The 24,369-nt window shown below is 42.1% G+C and overlaps 1 protein-coding gene across 1 annotated transcript in view; it reads left to right on the top strand.

The window, feature by feature from the left end:
* Positions 1-1,617: 1,617 nt before the first annotated feature.
* The window catches only part of rgs12b (regulator of G protein signaling 12b), a 220,825-nt gene continuing 198,073 nt past the window's right edge, over positions 1,618-24,369 (top strand). Inside the window, exons 1-6 of the mRNA XM_071408338.1 lie at positions 1,618-1,798; positions 3,814-5,493; positions 5,722-5,948; positions 7,931-8,128; positions 8,868-9,107; positions 23,773-23,964. Of these exons, the coding sequence (XP_071264439.1) occupies positions 4,791-5,493; positions 5,722-5,948; positions 7,931-8,128; positions 8,868-9,107; positions 23,773-23,964 (1,560 nt within the window). The 5' untranslated portion in view covers positions 1,618-1,798; positions 3,814-4,790. The remainder of the gene's footprint in view (positions 1,799-3,813; positions 5,494-5,721; positions 5,949-7,930; positions 8,129-8,867; positions 9,108-23,772; positions 23,965-24,369) is intronic.

A 24,369-nucleotide genomic window follows, 5' to 3' on the forward strand; every position in this document is an offset into this window, starting at 1 on the left:
ATATTATCTCCATCATCAGTATTACTGTCAGGTTATATTATCTCCATCATCAGTATTACTGTCAGGTTATATTATCTCCATCATCAGTATTACTGTCAGGTTATATTATCTCATCAGTATTACTGTCAGGTTATATTATCTCCATCATCAGTATTACTACCAGGTTATATTATTTCCATCATCAGTATTACTACCAGGTTATATTATCTCCATCATCAGTATTACTGTCAGGTTATATTATCTCCATCATCAGTATTACTGTCAGGTTATATTATCTCCATCATCAGTATTACTGTCAGGTTATATTATCTCCATCATCAGTATTACTGTCAGGTTATATTATCTCCCTTATCAGTATTACTGTCAGGTTATATTATCTCCATCATCAGTATTACTGTCAGGTTATATTATCTCCATCATTAGTATTACTGTCAGGTTATATTATCTCCATCATCAGTATTACTGTCAGGTTATATTATCTCCATCATCAGTATTACTGTCAGGTTATATTATCTCCATCATCAGTATTACTGTCAGGTTATATTATCTCCATCATCAGTATTACTGTCAGGTTATATTATCTCCCTTATCAGTATTACTGTCAGGTTATATTATCTCCATCATCAGTATTACTGTCAGGTTATATTATCTCCATCATCAGTATTACTGTCAGGTTATATTATCTCCATCATCAGTATTACTGTCAGGTTATATTATCTCCATCATCAGTATTACTGTCAGGTTATATTATCTCCCGTATCAGTATTACTGTCAGGTTATATTATCTCCATCATCAGTATTACTGTCAGGTTATATTATCTCCATCATCAGTATTACTGTCAGGTTATATTATCTCCATCAGCAGTATTACTGTCAGGTTATATTATCTCCATTATCAGTATTACTGTCAGGTTATATTATCTCCATCATCAGTATTACTGTCAGGTTATATTATCTCTATCATCAGTATTACTGTCAGGTTATATTATCCCCATCATCAGTATTACTGTCAGGTTATATTATCTCCATCGTCAGTATTACTGTCAGGTTATATTATCTCCATCATCAGTATTACTGTCAGGTTATATTATCTCCCGTATCAGTATTACTGTCAGGTTATATTATCTCCATCAGCAGTATTACTGTCAGGTTATATTATCTCCATCATCAGTATTACTGTCAGGTTATATTATCTCCATCATCAGTATTACTGTCAGGTTATATTATCTCATCAGTATTACTGTCAGGTTATATTATCTCCATCATCAGTATTACTGTCAGGTTATATTATCTCCATCATCAGTATTACTGTCAGGTTATATTATCTCCATCAGTATTACTGTCAGGTTATATTATCTCCATCATCAGTATTACTGTCAGGTTATATTATCTCCATCATCAGTATTACTGTCAGGTTATATTATCTCCATCATCAGTATTACTGTCAGGTTATATTATCTCCATCATCAGTATTACTGTCAGGTTATATTATCTCCATCATCAGTATTACTGTCAGGTTATATTATCTCCATCATCAGTATTACTGTCAGGTTATATTATCTCCATCATCAGTATTACTGTCAGGTTATATTATCTCGTCATCGGTAACTACCAGTTGCTCCCAATACTCCAGACCAGTACCACCCCCTCCCGTCCTCCCCAAACATACACACACCTACCTCCTTTTAAGTCTCTCTTCAGCAGCTGGTAGTGAGTGGTCTTTCCTTTGTTTACAGTGCTTACTGCTAACCTAACCATGGGATCGGACTGAACGTAATCGGGTCCGCATTTATGAACTGTAAGCAATTTTAAACACTTTTTAAAAACTAAATAGCCAGCTAGTTACATAGCCACGGTGAACTTCTCCATATGGATTTAAGTTTTTCAATTTATGGCTAACAAATGCATTGGCCAGGTGGTGGATTGAGGAAATTGAGCAGAGAAAAAACAAAACGTTTAAGTTAACGTTATAGCTATTATATTTAGTTAGTTAATTAGCTACACGCATTGTATATTACTAGATGTAAACAACATAGATTAGCAGAATTAGCCATCTGGCTAGCGAATAAACTAGGCTGAACCGGTAGCTAACCATGACAACTGCACCGTTACACTTTAGCCAGCTGTTCTCATCGCCTTGGAAAACAATGTATAGCTTTCTTCCTCTGTATCGTCTGCAAACACATTCCGGAGAATGTCACGGTCTTGTGTAGTCTTTACTATAATTGTGTGTGAAAGATATAACCTTTGGGTGAATGTCATTTTCTTATTAACATTTGATTTGAATTCGGCCACCTGTAGCATACTATACTTTTGTTGCTAGCCGATTCTCAATCAAACTTTAATCATTCTAGATAGTTTTTTTTTGTACATTCGGCAAACAGTTCTGACTATAATTGACAGCCATGTAAACCAATGACAGGACAGAAAAGTTTCGTGTACACTATCGTTGACATGGTTACTCGTTGACATTACAAGATTCTGAAAAACGGAGGCGGGTCAGTAGTTAAGCACGGGTGGATGCACTTTCTAGGTGTATGGATTTTTGACCAGCAATTTACGGACAATAATTACAAAGTTTGTAAACTATCTTTATATTCATTATAAACACAAAGACTGAAGCCTAAATTACGACAGTGCAGTGCTAGTGATACAATTAACAACTTGTAATTTTTCGTTATCATCTTAGTTTGTTAGATACGCTTGCTATGGCTACCTAGCTAGCTACTGTAGTCAGCTAACGTTAACTAAGTTAGCTCTGTATTCTCGTCCTCTCATGCAAACAAGCTGCTAAGCTTCGCTAGGTCTCTCTTTGACTAAGTTTAGCTCACTTGTACGTTTATCAGCAGTTAGCAAACATAGGTAGTTAGCTAGAGGGTGAGGACAGGAGGCTCTCTTGTTGCTACGCAACTGTATGACCTCCTGTCTTCAACACCTGTGGAAAGGTGAGTCGCGAGTTACCGCCCTCGGTTTTGAAATCATCCTTCCCATTGGACAATGCAATGCGTCTTCTAACCCCACCCACGGGCAGGTGTGGTTTTGTGCCAGTGGTTGAGGTGCATTCGTTCACCAAGGGGTGTTGTAGAACGCAGTATTCCTTCCTTGGCATTGCGTTTAAAATTACTTTGGTGTTTATTTATCTCATAGTTATTTCCTTTATATGACTTCTTGATGGAGTGTACACTTGGGAACCTTCTCTTCTTTCCTGCATGGCTGTAAGACAGTGCTTCCCAAACGTCTCGTTGAGTTCCCCCAACCGTTCAACTTATTTGATGTATTACAGTGCTATTCTACTGGTCAACTAAGCACCAAGACCTTCATTGGTAAAAATACACTGCAACACATCCAATTATTGTGGAAGAGCTGGGGGGTACTCAAGGAGAGGTTAGGGAAACACTGCTACCAACCCCAATGGAACTGTGGAAGAGCTGGGGGTACTCAATGAGAGGTTAGGGAAACACTGCTACCAACCCCAATGGTACTGTGGAAGAGCTGGGGGTACTCAAGGAGAGGTTAGGGAAACACTGCTACCAACCCCAATGGTACTGTGGAAGAGCTGGGGGTACTCAAGGAGAGGTTAGGGAAACACTGCTACCAACCCCAATGGTACTGTGGAAGAGCTGGGGGTACTCAAGGAGAGGTTAGGGAAACACTGCTACCAACCCCAATGGTACTGTGCTGACTCAGATGTGTTCCTTTCAGGCATGTGACTTTGATTGGTGTTATATTGTCTCCTGTCCTCTGTGTGTTGTATTGGCTACCATCACTCACAATGAGTCCTTGGTGCTGTTTGTCCCTCCTGTCTCTCCGTAGGTGACCTCTGCCTGACCTGTGACAAGTCACATCATCCTCAGAGAGTGGCACCAGCATGGCAGGGCTGGCGTTGGAGTGGCGGGGCTGACGTCATGCTCTCACCCTCCTGACACATTTTTAGAAAGCCCTAAATACTAGAAGGAGAGACGGAGGAAAAGCCTTAGAGGGAGACAGACAGTCCTTGACAGTGGAACGAGAGAGAGGATAGAGAAGAAGGGAGGAGAGGAGAGACATTAAGCCTCATCAAAAGAAACAACAGTTCTCTTTCACAATAAATCTCATTGACTTACCATGCCAGCAAAGCTCATTGAATGGAATTGAGACCACAAAACTCACATCAGTCTTTTCAACCTCTCTCCTCTTCCCTGGTTGTTGTTCTAGGCCCACATTACAATATGTTCTCAGTCAACTTACCTGGTAACATAAGGGTTGGATAAATAACACCAGTCAACTTACCTGGTAACATAAGGGTTAGATAAATAACACCAGTCAACTTACCTGGTAACATAAGGGTTGGATAAATAACACCAGTCAACGTAACTGGTAACATAAGGGTTGGATAAATAACACCAGTCAACTTACCTGGTAACATAAGGGTTGGATAAATAACATCAGTCAACTTACCTGGTAACATAAGGGTTGGATAAATAACACCAGTCAACTTACCTGGTAACATAAGGGTTGGATAAATAACATCAGTCAAGTTACCTGGTAACATAAGGGTTAGATAAATAACACCAGTCAACTTACCTGGTAACATAAGGGTTGGATAAATAAGACCAGTCAACGTACCTGGTAACATAAGGGTTGGATAAATAACACCAGTCAACTTACCTGGTAACATAAGGGTTGGATAAATAACATCAGTCAACTTACCTGGTAACATAAGGGTTGGATAAATAACATCAGTCAAGTTACCTGATAACATAAGGGTTGGATAAATTACATTGAATAACAGAACAACAAGAGTCAAAACAATGTTCAGACAGACGGACACCTCGTCCAAGAGACGTCATGGAGGACATGGGGGTCTCACAACCTTACCCTCGCCTCCTCACCCCCACCAGGGTGGGCGTATCCGGGGGGTGGAGGTGGCCCGCGGGAGGTCAGGGTATGGGTTCACCCTCTCTGGCCAGGGCCCCTGTGTCCTCAACTGCATTCTAAAAGGAAGTCCGGCGGACTACGTGGGTCTCCGCTCCGGTGACCACATCCTGTCGGTGAACGACATAAACGTCTCCAAGGCTTCGCACGAGGACGTCGTCAAGCTGATTGGCCGATGCACGGGGGTTCTGCACCTGGTCGTCGCCGAGGGAGACCGGGGAGGCCGTCGTCACGGACACGGTGGTACCAACCGCAACCGTCGCCACGGAAACAATTCAGGAAGTCCAGCCGGAGGAGCGGCAGCCGCCGCGGACTCGTGCTCCAGCGACGAGGAGTTGTGTGGTTTCCATAACAACAGCAGCGGCGGCGGAAACAACAAAAACGTGAAGCCGGGTTCTCGTGGTAACGGCGCCGCCGGCGGCGGTGGAGGAGGAGGAGGTGGTTGGTTCAAGCCCAAGCTGGACTCTAAGACCCTGGGTATTAACAGGGCAGAGAGGGTGGTGGCGGAGATGCAGTCTGGAGGAATATTCAACATGATCTTTGACAACTCTTCACACTCCTCCAGCAGCTCAGAGAAAGGTAGCCATCTACCTGTTCTAATGTAGCAGGGGTTTTTAATATACTGCATCACATCACATTTTGGGCTGGTTTCCCGGACACAGTTTAATGGAGATTCTCAATTGAAAATGCTTTTTTGTTCAGGACTAACTCGGCTTAATCTGTGTCTGGTAAACTGGCCTTTTATGTGTGTTTCTGCATAATGTACCACCATGCTCAAATAAACTAACCCTAAACCTAATCCTAAAGACAGGGTCATCGCTCCTCCTCCTCCTCCCCGTGTCTCCTCTTCCTCGTCTGCGTCGGCCAAGCCTGCGAGGCCCCTGTCAGAGCCAGAGTTCCCCCCGTACCATAAGGGCCGGGGCCGTTCCCACAGCAACCCCAACCTGCTCTCTGAGGAGGAGATGGACAGGGTTCTAATGGCCGACGACTCAGTGTTCCTGGACGGGCTCCATCTGCAGGAGGCAGAGCTCCAGGTGTGTGTGTGTGTGTGTGTGTGTGTGTGTGTGTGTGTGTGTGTGTGTGGATTTGTCCCAAAAGGCACTATGTTCCCTGTATAGTGCATTACTGTTGACCGGAGCCCTACACAGCTACATTATCAGCTAGGTGTGATAACCACACAGCTAGGTTTGATAACCACACAGCTAGGTTTGATAACCACACAGCTAGGTTTGATAACCATACAGCTACATTATCAGCTAGGTTTGATACCCACACAGCTACATTATCAGCTAGGTTTAATACCCACACAGCTACATTATCAGCTAGGTATGATACCCACACAGCTACATTATCAGCTAGGTTTGATAACCACACAGCTACATTAACAGCTACATTATCAGCTAGGTATGATACCCACACAGCTACATTATCAGATAGGTATGATAACCACACAGCTACATTATCAGCTAGGTTTGATAACCACACAGCTACATTAACAGCTACATTATCAGCTAGGTATGATACCCACACAGCTACATTATCAGATAGGTATGATAACCACACAGCTACATTATCAGCTGGGTATGATACCCACACAGCTACATTACCAGCTAGGTTTGATACCCACCCAGCTACATTATCAGCTAGGTTTAATACCCACACAGCTACATTATCAGCTAGGTTTAATACCCACACAGCTACATTATCAGCTAGGTTTGATACCCACAGCTACATTATCAGCTAGGTTTGATACCCACACAGCTACATTATCAGCTAGGTATGATACCCACACAGCTACATTATCAGCTAGGTTTGATACCCACACAGCTACATTATCAGCTAGGTTTAATACCCACACAGCTACATTATCAGCTAGGTATGATACCCACACAGCTACATTATCAGCTAGGTTTGATAACCACACAGCTAGGTTTGATAACCATACAGCTACATTATCAGCTAGGTTTGATACCCACACAGCTACATTATCAGCTAGGTTTAATACCCACACAGCTACATTATCAGCTAGGTATGATACCCACACAGCTACATTATCAGCTAGGTTTGATAACCACACAGCTACATTAACAGCTACATTATCAGCTAGGTATGATACCCACACAGCTACATTATCAGATAGGTATGATAACCACACAGCTACATTATCAGCTAGGTTTGATAACCACACAGCTACATTAACAGCTACATTATCAGCTAGGTATGATACCCACACAGCTACATTATCAGATAGGTATGATAACCACACAGCTACATTATCAGCTGGGTATGATACCCACACAGCTACATTACCAGCTAGGTTTGATACCCACCCAGCTACATTATCAGCTAGGTTTAATACCCACACAGCTACATTATCAGCTAGGTTTAATACCCACACAGCTACATTATCAGCTAGGTTTGATACCCACAGCTACATTATCAGCTAGGTTTGATACCCACACAGCTACATTATCAGCTAGGTATGATACCCACACAGCTACATTATCAGCTAGGTTTGATACCCACACAGCTACATTATCAGCTAGGTTTGATACCCACACAGCTACATTATCAGCTAGGTTTAATACCCACACAGCTACATTATCAGCTAGGTTTAATACCCACACAGCTACATTATCAGCTAGGTATGATACCCACACAACTACATTATCAGCTAGGTTTAATACCCACACAGCTACATTATCAGCTAGGTTTGATACCCACACAGCTACATTATCAGCTAGGTTTGATACCCACACAGCTACATTATCAGCTAGGTTTGATACCCACACAGCTACATTATCAGCTGGGTTTAATACCCACACAGCTACATTATCAGCTAGGTTTGATACCCACACAGCTACATTATCAGCTGGGTTTAATACCCACACAGCTACATTATCAGCTAGGTTTGATACCCACACAGCTACATTATCAGCTGGGTTTTACATCAGTGAATGTTGTAGTAATGTTTTTACAATATATTTAGTCTTTCTGTCCCTCTCCCTCCTTCTAGGTGGAGGTGGAAGGGGAGGACTTCTGCCTGGAGCCCAGTGAGGGTATCCTGAACGTGGGTATGATGGTAGGGTACCTGGGCTCCATAGAGCTGGCCTCCACAGGAGCTAGTCTGGAGAGTGACAGTCTGCAGGCCATCAGAGGAAGCATGAGACGACTCAGGGCTGAACAGAAGATACACTCCCTGGTCCTCATGAAGGTACGGGTTGCTTTGGATTGATTCAATGGTGGGTTGGTTGGTTAGTTGATTGGTGGGCTGGTTTATTGATTGAATGGTTGGTTGGTTAGTTGATTGATTGGTTGGTTGGTTAGTTGATTGGTGGGTTGGTTGGTTGGTTGGTTTATTGATTGAATGGTTGGTTAATTGATTGAATGGTTGGTTGATTGGTTAGTTGATTGGTGGGTTGGTTTATTGATTGGTTGGTTTGGGTTGGTTCATTGATTGAATGGTTGGTTGGTTAGTTGATTGAATGGTTGGTTGGTTAGTTGATTGGTGGGTTGGTTTATTGTTTGAATGGTTGGTTGGTTTATTGATTGAATGGTTGGTTGATTGGTTAGTTGATTGGTGGGTTGGTTTATTGATTGGTTGGTTGGTTGGTTTATTGATTGAATGGTTGGTTGGTTGGATAGTTGATTGGTGGGTTGGTTTATTGATTGAATGGTGGTTGGTTGGTTTGGGTTGGTTAATTGATTGAATGGTTGGTTGGTTTGGGTTGGTTCATTGATTGAATGGTTGGTTGGTTGATTGGTTGGTTTGGGTTGGCTCATTGAGATGTTTAGATGTCATATCACTAAATTGTACTTTGACCCTGTGGGAAACAATCTCTGTTTCCTCGAGAAAGAAGGACAATAAAGTGTTCTTCTTCTTGGACTAGAGGACGGTGTGTTTCTAAAATAGAAGGGGTTGTATCTGTGTTACACGTTGTTCTTCACAACAGGTGATGCACGATTGTGTGCGGCTGTGCAGTGACAGGAGACAGGTCCTTGCTACCTACCCCGCCGAGAAGCTAGCCTTCAGCGCCTGTTGCCCCGACGACCGACGCTTCTTCGGACTGGTCACCATGCAGGCCACCCATGACGACGACGGTCACTATGGCAATGGTAACCGGGAGGAAGAGGGCGGGCTGAGGACTTCCTGTCACGTGTTCATAGTCGACCCGGAACTCTGTCATCACCAGGTAGGGTTGGACAAAAGGTCAAAGAAGACTGTTTCAATGACCTCCAGCTAATAATAACATCCATATTAAACTGACAGATTTTAACATTTACAAACTAGAAGTTATTTAAAATATTTTCGAGGGGTCCTATAGTCCTGGGCCCAGTTTCCCAAAAGCATCTTAAGGCTAATAAGTTCATGGTTAGAACCTTCGTAGCAGCTTCCTTAAATCTCCCAGCTGTTTCCCAAACCCATCGTTATGAAACGTTGCACTTGAAAACAGACGTAATCTAACCGCCTGCCTCAGACCACTCGTGGAACAGCCTGAGTGTGTAGTTCGATGCTTTCTGTTGTTGCCCTCCCGCGTCATTTAATACACAGAAGACCTCCACTAAACATAGAATCACATGGTTTATCAGTCTCTGCGTGACTGCTGATAAGTTCAGAACAAAAGTTCAGTTGACAAAAAAATACCAAGTTGCCAATTCCTTTACAATTGATACAAACAAGCAACGTATAAAAATAAGCTTAAAATGAAAACCCAGATGTCTGTATTAACATATAAATACACCAGGCTGTAGGACTATTACAGTCATATTGAAATACATTTGATGTTCAATCAATTGACTTCTATTTTTCTACTTGTAGGCTACTGTCTTGTAATTTGTCTCAATATATTTCATGATATGGAGCCTGACATCTGCGCAATGATGATGTGCCAAATCTGTGATTTAATGCATTTTTATTGGGTAAGCATTAGAATAAGACGCCTCAGTATTTACAGGCGTTGGTGATAATATCTCTCTAAGAGCTGATCCTTTGTCAGTATTGTGAAATAATTATAATATTCAAGGTATGATTTAAATGGAGAAAGCTGATCCTTCGTCAGTATTGTGAAATAATTATAATGTTAAGGTAGGTTTTAAATGGAGAAAGCTGATCCTATCAGTATCGACAAATGGACTTTCTGGAATGTTCCCAGTAGATAAAGAGGTCTTACTGGTCCTGGAATGTTCCCAGTAGATAAAGAGGACTTACTGGAATGTTCCCAGTAGATAAAGAGGTCTTACTGGTCCTGGAATGTTCCCAGTAGATAAAGAGAACTTACTGGTCCTGGAATGTTCCCAGTAGATAAAGAGGACTTACTGGAATGTTCCCAGTAGATAAAGAGGACTTATTGGAATGTTCCCAGTAGATAAAGAGGACTTACTGGAATGTTCCCAGTAGATAAAGAGGACTTACTGGAATGTTCCCAGTAGATAAAGAGGTCTTACTGGTCCTGGAATGTTCCCTGTAGATAAAGAGAACTTACTGGTCCTGGAATGTTCCCAGTAGATAAAGAGAACTTACTGGTCCTGGAATGTTCCCAGTAGATAAAGAGGACTTACTGGTCCTGGAATGTTCCCAGTAGATAAAGAGAACTTACTGGTCCTGGAATGTTCCCAGTAGATAAAGAGAACTTACTGGTCCTGGAATGTTCCCAGTAGATAAAGAGGACTTACTGGTCTTGGAATGTTCCCAGTAGATAAAGAGGACTTACTGGAATGTTCCCAGTAGATAAAGAGGACTTACTGGTCCTGGAATGTTCCCAGTAGATAAAGAGGACTTACTGGTCTTGGAATGTTCCCAGTAGATAAAGAGGACTTACTGGAATGTTCCCAGTAGATAAAGAGGACTTACTGGTCCTGGAATGTTCCCAGTAGATAAAGAGGACTTACTGGAATGTTCCCAGTAGATAAAGAGGACTTACTGGTCCTGGAATGTTCCCAGTAGATAAAGATAACTTACTGGAATGTTCCCAGTAGATAAAGAGGACTTACTGGAATGTTCCCAGTAGATAAAGAGGACTTACTGGTCCTGGAATGTTCCCAGTAGATAAAGAGGTCTTACTGGTCCTGGAATGTTCCCAGTAGATAAAGAGAACTTACTGGAATGTTCCCAGTAGATAAAGAGGACTTACTGGTCCTGGAATGTTCCCAGTAGATAAAGAGGACTTACTGGAATGTTCCCAGTAGATAAAGATAACTTACTGGAATGTTCCCAGTAGATAAAGAAGACTTACTGGTCCTGGAATGTTCCCAGTAGATAAAGAGGACCTACTGGAATGTTCCCAGTAGATAAAGAGAACTTACTGGTCCTGGAATGTTCCCAGTAGATAAAGAGGTCTTACTGGTCCTGGAATGTTCCCAGTAGATAAAGAGGACTTACTGGAATGTTCCCAGTAGATAAAGAGGTCTTACTGGTCCTGGAATGTTCCCTGTAGATAAAGAGGACTTACTGGAATGTTCCCAGTAGATAAAGAGGACTTACTGGAATGTTCCCAGTAGATAAAGAGGACTTACTGGAATGTTCCCAGTAGATAAAGAGGACTTACTGGAATGTTCCCAGTAGATAAAGAGGACTTACTGGAATGTTCCCAGTAGATAAAGAGGTCTTACTGGTCCTGGAATGTTCCCTGTAGATAAAGAGGACTTACTGGAATGTTCCCAGTAGATAAAGAGGACTTACTGGAATGTTCCCAGTAGATAAAGAGGACTTACTGGAATGTTCCCAGTAGATAAAGAGGACTTACTGGTCCTGGAATGTTCCCAGTAGATAAAGAGGACTTACTGGTCCTGGAATGTTCCCAGTAGATAAAGAGGACTTACTGGTCCTGGAATGTTCCCAGTAGATAAAGAGGACTTACTGGAATGTTCCCAGTAGATAAAGAGGACTTACTGGAATGTTCCCAGTAGATAAAGAGGACTTACTGGAATGTTCCCAGTAGATAAAGTGAACTTACTGGTCCTGGAATGTTCCCAGTAGATAAAGAGGACTTACTGGAATGTTCCCAGTAGATAAAGAGAACTTACTGGTCCTGGAATGTTCCCAGTAGATAAAGAGGACTTACTGGAATGTTCCCAGTAGATAAAGAGAACTTACTGGTCCTGGAATGTTCCCAGTAGATAAAGAGGTCTTACTGGTCCTGGAATGTTCCCAGTAGATAAAGAGGACTTACTGGAATGTTCCCAGTAGATAAAGAGAACTTACTAGTCCTGGAATGTTCCCAGTAGATAAAGAGAACTTACTGGTCCTGGAATGTTCCCAGTAGATAAAGAGGACTTACCGGTCCTGGAATGTTCCCAGTAGATAAAGAGAACTTACTGGTCCTGGAATGTTCCCAGTAGATAAAGAGGACTTACTGGAATGTTCCCAGTAGATAAAGTGAACTTACTGGTCCTGGAATGTTCCCAGTAGATAAAGAGGACTTACTGGAATGTTCCCAGTAGATAAAGAGAACTTACTGGTCCTGGAATGTTCCCAGTAGATAAAGAGGTCTTACTGGTCCTGGAATGTTCCCAGTAGATAAAGAGGACTTACTGGAATGTTCCCAGTAGATAAAGAGGTCTTACTGGTCCTGGAATGTTCCCAGTAGATAAAGAGAACTTACTGGTCCTGGAATGTTCCCAGTAGATAAAGAGGACTTACTGGAATGTTCCCAGTAGATAAAGAGGACTTATTGGAATGTTCCCAGTAGATAAAGAGGACTTACTGGAATGTTCCCAGTAGATAAAGAGGACTTACTGGAATGTTCCCAGTAGATAAAGAGGTCTTACTGGTCCTGGAATGTTCCCTGTAGATAAAGAGAACTTACTGGTCCTGGAATGTTCCCAGTAGATAAAGAGAACTTACTGGTCCTGGAATGTTCCCAGTAGATAAAGAGGACTTACTGGTCCTGGAATGTTCCCAGTAGATAAAGAGAACTTACTGGTCCTGGAATGTTCCCAGTAGATAAAGAGAACTTACTGGTCCTGGAATGTTCCCAGTAGATAAAGAGGACTTACTGGTCTTGGAATGTTCCCAGTAGATAAAGAGGACTTACTGGAATGTTCCCAGTAGATAAAGAGGACTTACTGGTCCTGGAATGTTCCCAGTAGATAAAGAGGACTTACTGGTCTTGGAATGTTCCCAGTAGATAAAGAGGACTTACTGGAATGTTCCCAGTAGATAAAGAGGACTTACTGGTCCTGGAATGTTCCCAGTAGATAAAGAGGACTTACTGGAATGTTCCCAGTAGATAAAGAGGACTTACTGGTCCTGGAATGTTCCCAGTAGATAAAGATAACTTACTGGAATGTTCCCAGTAGATAAAGAGGACTTACTGGAATGTTCCCAGTAGATAAAGAGGACTTACTGGTCCTGGAATGTTCCCAGTAGATAAAGAGGTCTTACTGGTCCTGGAATGTTCCCAGTAGATAAAGAGAACTTACTGGAATGTTCCCAGTAGATAAAGAGGACTTACTGGTCCTGGAATGTTCCCAGTAGATAAAGAGGACTTACTGGAATGTTCCCAGTAGATAAAGATAACTTACTGGAATGTTCCCAGTAGATAAAGAAGACTTACTGGTCCTGGAATGTTCCCAGTAGATAAAGAGGACCTACTGGAATGTTCCCAGTAGATAAAGAGAACTTACTGGTCCTGGAATGTTCCCAGTAGATAAAGAGGTCTTACTGGTCCTGGAATGTTCCCAGTAGATAAAGAGGACTTACTGGAATGTTCCCAGTAGATAAAGAGGTCTTACTGGTCCTGGAATGTTCCCTGTAGATAAAGAGGACTTACTGGAATGTTCCCAGTAGATAAAGAGGACTTACTGGAATGTTCCCAGTAGATAAAGAGGACTTACTGGAATGTTCCCAGTAGATAAAGAGGACTTACTGGAATGTTCCCAGTAGATAAAGAGGACTTACTGGAATGTTCCCAGTAGATAAAGAGGTCTTACTGGTCCTGGAATGTTCCCTGTAGATAAAGAGGACTTACTGGAATGTTCCCAGTAGATAAAGAGGACTTACTGGAATGTTCCCAGTAGATAAAGAGGACTTACTGGAATGTTCCCAGTAGATAAAGAGGACTTACTGGTCCTGGAATGTTCCCAGTAGATAAAGAGGACTTACTGGTCCTGGAATGTTCCCAGTAGATAAAGAGGACTTACTGGTCCTGGAATGTTCCCAGTAGATAAAGAGGACTTACTGGAATGTTCCCAGTAGATAAAGAGGACTTACTGGAATGTTCCCAGTAGATAAAGAGGACTTACTGGAATGTTCCCAGTAGATAAAGTGAACTTACTGGTCCTGGAATGTTCCCAGTAGATAAAGAGGACTTACTGGAATGTTCCCAGTAGATAAAGAGAACTTACTGGTCCTGGAATGTTCCCAGTAGATAAAGAGGACTTACTGGAATGTTCCCAGTAGATAAAGAGAACTTACTGGTCCTGGAATGTTCCCAGTAGATAAAGAGGTCTTACTGGTCCTGGAATGTTCCCAGTAGATAAAGAGGACTTACTGGAATGTTCCCAGTAGATAAAGAGAACTTACTAGTCCTGGAATGTTCCCAGTAGATAAAGAGAACTTACTGGTCCTGGAATGTTCGCAGTAGATAAAGAGGACTTACCGGTCCTGGAATGTTCCCAGTAGATAAAGAGAACTTACTGGTCCTGGAATGTTCCCAGTAGATAAAGAGGACTTACTGGAATGTTCCCAGTAGATAAAGTGAACTTACTGGTCCTGGAATGTTCCCAGTAGATAAAGAGGACTTACTGGAATGTTCCCAGTAGATAAAGAGAACTTACTGGTCCTGGAATGTTCCCAGTAGATAAAGAGGTCTTACTGGTCCTGGAATGTTCCCAGTAGATAAAGAGGACTTACCGGTCCTGGAATGTTCCCAGTAGATAAAGAGAACTTACTGGTCCTGGAATGTTCCCAGTAGATAAAGAGAACTTACTAGTCCTGGAATGTTCCCAGTAGATAAAGAGAACTTACTGGTCCTGGAATGTTCCCAGTAGATAAAGAGAACTTACTGGTCCTGGAATGTTCCCAGTAGATAAAGAGAACTTACTGGTCCTGGAATGTTCCCAGTAGATAAAGAGGACTTACTGGTTCTGGAATGTTCCCAGTAGATAAAGAGGACTTACTGGTTCTGGAATGTTCCCAGTAGATAAAGAGGACTTACTGGTCCTGGAATGTTCCCAGTAGATAAAGAGGACTTACTGGTCCTGGAATGTTCCCAGTAGATAAAGAGAACTTACTGGTTCTGGAATGTTCCCAGTAGATAAAGAGGACTTACTGGTCCTGGAATGTTCCCAGTAGATAAAGAGGACTTACCGGTCCTGGAATGTTCCCAGTAGATAAAGAGGACTTACTGGTCCTGGAATGTTCCCAGTAGATAAAGTGAACTTACTGGTCCTGGAATGTTCCCAGTAGATAAAGAGGACTTACTGGTTCTAGAATGTTCCCAGTAGATAAAGAGGACTTACTGGTTCTGGAATGTTCCCAGTAGATAAAGAGGACTTACTAGTCCTGGAATGTTCCAAGTAGATAAAGAGGACTTACTAGTCCTGGAATGTTCCCAGTAGATAAAGAGGACTTACTAGTCCTGGAATGTTCCCAGTAGATAAAGAGGACTTACTGGTTCTGGAATGTTCCCAGTAGATACAGAGGACTTACTGGTCCTGGAATGTTCCCAGTAGATAAAGAGGACTTACTGGTCCTGGAATGTTCCCAGTAGATAAAGAGGACTTACTGGAATGTTCCCAGTAGATAAAGAGGACTTACTGGAATGTTCCCAGTAGATAAAGAGGACTTACTGGTTCTGGAATGTTCCCAGTAGATAAAGAGGACTTACTAGTCCTGGAATGTTCCCAGTAGATAAAGAGGACTTACTAGTCCTGGAATGTTCCCAGTAGATAAAGAGGACTTACTGGTTCTGGAATGTTCCCAGTAGATAAAGAGAACTTACTGGTCCTGGAATGTTCCCAGTAGATAAAGAGGACTTACTGGAATGTTCCCAGTAGATAAAGAGGTCTTACTGGTCCTGGAATGTTCCCAGTAGATAAAGAGAACTTACTGGTCCTGGAATGTTCCCAGTAGATAAAGAGGACTTACTGGAATGTTCCCAGTAGATAAAGAGGACTTATTGGAATGTTCCCAGTAGATAAAGAGGACTTACTGGAATGTTCCCAGTAGATAAAGAGGACTTACTGGAATGTTCCCAGTAGATAAAGAGGTCTTACTGGTCCTGGAATGTTCCCTGTAGATAAAGAGAACTTACTGGTCCTGGAATGTTCCCAGTAGATAAAGAGAACTTACTGGTCCTGGAATGTTCCCAGTAGATAAAGAGGACTTACTGGTCCTGGAATGTTCCCAGTAGATAAAGAGAACTTACTGGTCCTGGAATGTTCCCAGTAGATAAAGAGAACTTACTGGTCCTGGAATGTTCCCAGTAGATAAAGAGGACTTACTGGTCTTGGAATGTTCCCAGTAGATAAAGAGGACTTACTGGAATGTTCCCAGTAGATAAAGAGGACTTACTGGTCCTGGAATGTTCCCAGTAGATAAAGAGGACTTACTGGTCTTGGAATGTTCCCAGTAGATAAAGAGGACTTACTGGAATGTTCCCAGTAGATAAAGAGGACTTACTGGTCCTGGAATGTTCCCAGTAGATAAAGAGGACTTACTGGAATGTTCCCAGTAGATAAAGAGGACTTACTGGTCCTGGAATGTTCCCAGTAGATAAAGATAACTTACTGGAATGTTCCCAGTAGATAAAGAGGACTTACTGGAATGTTCCCAGTAGATAAAGAGGACTTACTGGTCCTGGAATGTTCCCAGTAGATAAAGAGGTCTTACTGGTCCTGGAATGTTCCCAGTAGATAAAGAGAACTTACTGGAATGTTCCCAGTAGATAAAGAGGACTTACTGGTCCTGGAATGTTCCCAGTAGATAAAGAGGACTTACTGGAATGTTCCCAGTAGATAAAGATAACTTACTGGAATGTTCCCAGTAGATAAAGAAGACTTACTGGTCCTGGAATGTTCCCAGTAGATAAAGAGGACCTACTGGAATGTTCCCAGTAGATAAAGAGAACTTACTGGTCCTGGAATGTTCCCAGTAGATAAAGAGGTCTTACTGGTCCTGGAATGTTCCCAGTAGATAAAGAGGACTTACTGGAATGTTCCCAGTAGATAAAGAGGTCTTACTGGTCCTGGAATGTTCCCTGTAGATAAAGAGGACTTACTGGAATGTTCCCAGTAGATAAAGAGGACTTACTGGAATGTTCCCAGTAGATAAAGAGGACTTACTGGAATGTTCCCAGTAGATAAAGAGGACTTACTGGAATGTTCCCAGTAGATAAAGAGGACTTACTGGAATGTTCCCAGTAGATAAAGAGGTCTTACTGGTCCTGGAATGTTCCCTGTAGATAAAGAGGACTTACTGGAATGTTCCCAGTAGATAAAGAGGACTTACTGGAATGTTCCCAGTAGATAAAGAGGACTTACTGGAATGTTCCCAGTAGATAAAGAGGACTTACTGGTCCTGGAATGTTCCCAGTAGATAAAGAGGACTTACTGGTCCTGGAATGTTCCCAGTAGATAAAGAGGACTTACTGGTCCTGGAATGTTCCCAGTAGATAAAGAGGACTTACTGGAATGTTCCCAGTAGATAAAGAGGACTTACTGGAATGTTCCCAGTAGATAAAGAGGACTTACTGGAATGTTCCCAGTAGATAAAGTGAACTTACTGGTCCTGGAATGTTCCCAGTAGATAAAGAGGACTTACTGGAATGTTCCCAGTAGATAAAGAGAACTTACTGGTCCTGGAATGTTCCCAGTAGATAAAGAGGACTTACTGGAATGTTCCCAGTAGATAAAGAGAACTTACTGGTCCTGGAATGTTCCCAGTAGATAAAGAGGTCTTACTGGTCCTGGAATGTTCCCAGTAGATAAAGAGGACTTACTGGAATGTTCCCAGTAGATAAAGAGAACTTACTAGTCCTGGAATGTTCCCAGTAGATAAAGAGAACTTACTGGTCCTGGAATGTTCCCAGTAGATAAAGAGGACTTACCGGTCCTGGAATGTTCCCAGTAGATAAAGAGAACTTACTGGTCCTGGAATGTTCCCAGTAGATAAAGAGGACTTACTGGAATGTTCCCAGTAGATAAAGTGAACTTACTGGTCCTGGAATGTTCCCAGTAGATAAAGAGGACTTACTGGAATGTTCCCAGTAGATAAAGAGAACTTACTGGTCCTGGAATGTTCCCAGTAGATAAAGAGGTCTTACTGGTCCTGGAATGTTCCCAGTAGATAAAGAGGACTTACCGGTCCTGGAATGTTCCCAGTAGATAAAGAGAACTTACTGGTCCTGGAATGTTCCCAGTAGATAAAGAGAACTTACTAGTCCTGGAATGTTCCCAGTAGATAAAGAGAACTTACTGGTCCTGGAATGTTCCCAGTAGATAAAGAGAACTTACTGGTCCTGGAATGTTCCCAGTAGATAAAGAGAACTTACTGGTCCTGGAATGTTCCCAGTAGATAAAGAGGACTTACTGGTTCTGGAATGTTCCCAGTAGATAAAGAGGACTTACTGGTTCTGGAATGTTCCCAGTAGATAAAGAGGACTTACTGGTCCTGGAATGTTCCCAGTAGATAAAGAGGACTTACTGGTCCTGGAATGTTCCCAGTAGATAAAGAGAACTTACTGGTTCTGGAATGTTCCCAGTAGATAAAGAGGACTTACTGGTCCTGGAATGTTCCCAGTAGATAAAGAGGACTTACCGGTCCTGGAATGTTCCCAGTAGATAAAGAGGACTTACTGGTCCTGGAATGTTCCCAGTAGATAAAGTGAACTTACTGGTCCTGGAATGTTCCCAGTAGATAAAGAGGACTTACTGGTTCTAGAATGTTCCCAGTAGATAAAGAGGACTTACTGGTTCTGGAATGTTCCCAGTAGATAAAGAGGACTTACTAGTCCTGGAATGTTCCAAGTAGATAAAGAGGACTTACTAGTCCTGGAATGTTCCCAGTAGATAAAGAGGACTTACTAGTCCTGGAATGTTCCCAGTAGATAAAGAGGACTTACTGGTTCTGGAATGTTCCCAGTAGATACAGAGGACTTACTGGTCCTGGAATGTTCCCAGTAGATAAAGAGGACTTACTGGTCCTGGAATGTTCCCAGTAGATAAAGAGGACTTACTGGAATGTTCCCAGTAGATAAAGAGGACTTACTGGAATGTTCCCAGTAGATAAAGAGGACTTACTGGTTCTGGAATGTTCCCAGTAGATAAAGAGGACTTACTAGTCCTGGAATGTTCCCAGTAGATAAAGAGGACTTACTAGTCCTGGAATGTTCCCAGTAGATAAAGAGGACTTACTGGTTCTGGAATGTTCCCAGTAGATAAAGAGAACTTACTGGTCCTGGAATGTTCCCAGTAGATAAAGAGGACTTACTGGAATGTTCCCAGTAGATAAAGAGGACTTACTGGAATGTTCCCAGTAGATAAAGAGGACTTACTGGTTCTGGAATGTTCCCAGTAGATAAAGAGGACTTACTGGAATGTTCCCAGTAGATAAAGAGGACTTACTGGAATGTTCCCAGTAGATAAAGAGGACTTACTGGTTCTGGAATGTTCCCAGTAGATAAAGAGGACTTACTAGTCCTGGAATGTTCCCAGTAGATAAAGAGGACTTACTGGAATGTTCCCAGTAGATAAAGAGGACTTACTGGTTCTGGAATGTTCCCAGTAGATAAAGAGGACTTACTGGTTCTGGAATGTTCCCAGTAGATAAAGAGGACTTACTGGAATGTTCCCAGTAGATAAAGAGGACTTACTGGAATGTTCCCAGTAGATAAAGAGGACTTACCGGTCCTGGAATGTTCCCAGTAGATAAAGAGGACTTACTGGAATGTTCCCAGTAGATAAAGAGGTCTTACTGGTCCTGGAATGTTCCCAGTAGATAAAGAGGACTTACTGGAATGTTCCCAGTAGATAAAGAGGTCTTACCGGTCCTGGAATGTTCCCAGTAGATAAAGAGGACTTACTGGAATGTTCCCAGTAGATAAAGAGGTCTTACTGGTCCTGGAATGTTCCCAGTAGATAAAGAGGACTTACTGGTCCTGGAATGTTCCCAGTAGATAAAGAGGACTTACTGGTCCTGGAATGTTCCCAGTAGATAAAGAGGACTTACTGGTCCTGGAATGTTCCCAGTAGATAAAGAGGACTTACTGGAATGTTCCCAGTAGATAAAGAGGACTTACTGGTCCTGGAATGTTCCCAGTAGATAAAGAGGACTTACTGGAATGTTCCCAGTAGATAAAGAGGACTTACTGGAATGTTCCCAGTAGATAAAGAGGACTTACTGGTCCTGGAATGTTCCCAGTAGATAAAGAGGACTTACTGGAATGTTCCCAGTAGATAAAGAGGACTTACTGGAATGTTCCCAGTAGATAAAGAGGACTTACTGGAATGTTCCCAGTAGATAAAGAGGTCTTACTGGTCCTGGAATGTTCCCAGTAGATAAAGAGGACTTACTGGAATGTTCCCAGTAGATAAAGAGGTCTTACCGGTCCTGGAATGTTCCCAGTAGATAAAGAGGACTTACTGGAATGTTCCCAGTAGATAAAGAGGTCTTACTGGTCCTGGAATGTTCCCAGTAGATAAAGAGGACTTACTGGTCCTGGAATGTTCCCAGTAGATAAAGAGGACTTACTGGTCCTGGAATGTTCCCAGTAGATAAAGAGGACTTACTAGTCCTGGAATGTTCCCAGTAGATAAAGAGGACTTACTAGTCCTGGAATGTTCCCAGTAGATAAAGAGGACTTACTGGTTCTGGAATGTTCCCAGTAGATAAAGAGGACTTACTGGTCCTGGAATGTTCCCAGTAGATAAAGAGGACTTACTGGTCCTGGAATGTTCCCAGTAGATAAAGAGGACTTACTGGTCCTGGAATGTTCCCAGTAGATAAAGAGGACTTACTGGTTCTGGAATGTTCCCAGTAGATAAAGAGGACTTACTGGTCCTGGAATGTTCCCAGTAGATAAAGAGGACTTACTGGTCCTGGAATGTTCCCAGTAGATAAAGTGAACTTACTGGTCCTGGAATGTTCCCAGTAGATAAAGAGGACTTACTGGTTCTAGAATGTTCCCAGTAGATAAAGAGGACTTACTGGTTCTGGAATGTTCCCAGTAGATAAAGAGGACTTACTAGTCCTGGAATGTTCCCAGTAGATAAAGAGGACTTACTAGTCCTGGAATGTTCCCAGTAGATAAAGAGGACTTACTGGTTCTGGAATGTTCCCAGTAGATAAAGAGGACTTACTGGTCCTGGAATGTTCCCAGTAGATAAAGAGGACTTACTGGTCCTGGAATGTTCCCAGTAGATAAAGAGGACTTACTGGAATGTTCCCAGTAGATAAAGAGGACTTACTGGAATGTTCCCAGTAGATAAAGAGGACTTACTGGTTCTGGAATGTTCCCAGTAGATAAAGAGGACTTACTAGTCCTGGAATGTTCCCAGTAGATAAAGAGGACTTACTAGTCCTGGAATGTTCCCAGTAGATAAAGAGGACTTACTGGTTCTGGAATGTTCCCAGTAGATAAAGAGGACTTACTGGTCCTGGAATGTTCCCAGTAGATAAAGAGGACTTACTGGTCCTGGAATGTTCCCAGTAGATAAAGAGGACTTACTGGAATGTTCCCAGTAGATAAAGAGGACTTACTGGAATGTTCCCAGTAGATAAAGAGGACTTACTGGTTCTGGAATGTTCCCAGTAGATAAAGAGAACTTACTAGTCCTGGAATGTTCCCAGTAGATAAAGAGGACTTACTGGAATGTTCCCAGTAGATAAAGAGGACTTACTGGTTCTGGAATGTTCCCAGTAGATAAAGAGGACTTACTGGAATGTTCCCAGTAGATAAAGAGGACTTACTGGAATGTTCCCAGTAGATAAAGAGGACTTACTGGTTCTGGAATGTTCCCAGTAGATAAAGAGGACTTACTAGTCCTGGAATGTTCCCAGTAGATAAAGAGGACTTACTGGAATGTTCCCAGTAGATAAAGAGGACTTACTGGTTCTGGAATGTTCCCAGTAGATAAAGAGGACTTACTGGTTCTGGAATGTTCCCAGTAGATAAAGAGGACTTACTGGAATGTTCCCAGTAGATAAAGAGGACTTACTGGAATGTTCCCAGTAGATAAAGAGGACTTACCGGTCCTGGAATGTTCCCAGTAGATAAAGAGGACTTACCGGTCCTGGAATGTTCCCAGTAGATAAAGAGGACTTACTGGAATATTCCCAGTAGATAAAGAGGTATTACTGGTCCTGGAATGTTCCCAGTAGATAAAGAGGACTTACTGGTCCTGGAATGTTCCCAGTAGATAAAGAGGACTTACTGGTCCTGGAATGTTCCCAGTAGATAAAGAGGACTTACTGGTCCTGGAATGTTCCCAGTAGATAAAGAGGACTTACTGGTTCTGGAATGTTCCCAGTAGATAAAGAGGACTTACTGGTTCTGGAATGTTCCCAGTAGATAAAGAGGACTTACTGGTCCTGGAATGTTCCCAGTAGATAAAGAGGACTTACTGGTCCTGGAATGTTCCCAGTAGATAAAGAGGACTTACTGGTTCTGGAATGTTCCCAGTAGATAAAGAGGACTTACTGGTTCTGGAATGTTCCCAGTAGATAAAGAGGACTTACCGGTCCTGGAATGTTCCTGTAGATAAAGAGGACTTACTGGTCCTGGAATGTTCCCAGTAGATAAAGAGGACTTACTGGAATGTTCCCAGTAGATAAAGAGGACTTACTGGTCCTGGAATGTTCCCAGTAGATAAAGAGGACTTACTGGAATGTTCCCAGTAGATAAAGAGGTCTTACTGGTCCTGGAATGTTCCCAGTAGATAAAGAGGACTTACTAGTCCTGGAATGTTCCCAGTAGATAAAGAGGACTTACTGGAATGTTCCCAGTAGATAAAGAGGACTTACTGGTCCTGGAATGTTCCCAGTAGATAAAGAGGACTTACTGGAATGTTCCCAGTAGATAAAGAGGTCTTACTGGTCCTGGAATGTTCCCAGTAGATAAAGAGGACTTACTGGTCCTGGAATGTTCCCAGTAGATAAAGAGGACTTACTGGAATGTTCCCAGTAGATAAAGAGGACTTACTAGTCCTGGAATGTTCCCAGTAGATAAAGAGGACTTACTGGAATGTTCCCAGTAGATAAAGAGGACTTATTGGAATGTTCCCAGTAGATAAAGAGGTCTTACTGGTCCTGGAATGTTCCCAGTAGATAAAGAGGACTTATTGGAATGTTCCCAGTAGATAAAGAGGACTTATTGGAATGTTCCCAGTAGATAAAGAGGTCTTACTGGTCCTGGAATGTTCCCAGTAGATAAAGAGGACTTATTGGAATGTTCCCAGTAGATAAAGAGGACTTATTGGAATGTTCCCAGTAGATAAAGAGGTCTTACTGGTCCTGGAATGTTCCCAGTAGATAAAGAGGACTTATTGGAATGTTCCCAGTAGATAAAGAGGACTTATTGGAATGTTCCCAGTAGATAAAGAGGCCTTACTGGAATGTTCCCAGTAGATAAAGAGGACTTACCGGTCCAGGAATGTTCCCAGTAGATAAAGAGAACTTACTGGTTTAAATTCTTCAACAACAAAAAGGGGGAGGAAAAAAAGGCTAAATGGGATTCAGGAGTTGTTTTCTTTTGATAACGACTCAGACTGTAAAGTGAATATTAATGTCAACCGTAATTCACTACTATAGATAAAAACCTTCCATAAATATGATAAAATACCATATTTTCAGAGGGGTTGGAATAACCAGTTGGAAATCTGTGTCCATTGGACAGTAAAGTAACCGCCTCCTTCCTCCAGGTCCATGTGGGTGTGGCCAGGAGGTTTGGGTTTGAGTGTACTCCTGATCCTGATACTGGAGGGTGTCTGGAGTTCCCCTCTACCTCCCAGCCTCTGCTCCAGTTTGTGTCTGTCCTCTACCGGGACATGGGGGAGAACATTGAGGGGGTCCGGGCGCGGGCGTTCGTTGATCCGGACAACGACCCACAGCAGGTAGACTTCTGTTACCATCTGTTGTTATTTGACCTTCATTCCAAAAAGGATGTTGTTTTCTTTACTGTCTTGTTTACTTTAGTAGAGCTTTGACAGGGCTTTAATGTTTAAATACTAACACTGGAGTCTGGAGTGTCCGGTGGGCCGGTTGGCAGTTTTGGGACTTTTCTATTGGGTCTATTATTGGTTTATTAAGCCAGACAAGATCAACAAGCACAGAGAAAGTATTATAAATATTTTTCACAGAGAAAGTATTTGAAAATCTGGTCGAAATGTTATTTATACATCACTTTTCAATGATTATTAGTATTGTTATTATTGGTATTATTATTATTGGTATTATTATAATTATAATTATTGTTATTAGTATTATTATTATTGTTATTATTATAATAATTATTGTTA

The sequence above is a fragment of the Salvelinus alpinus genome, chromosome 6 (assembly GCF_045679555.1).
Source record: "Salvelinus alpinus chromosome 6, SLU_Salpinus.1, whole genome shotgun sequence".
Taxonomy (NCBI): Eukaryota; Metazoa; Chordata; class Actinopteri; order Salmoniformes; family Salmonidae; genus Salvelinus; species Salvelinus alpinus.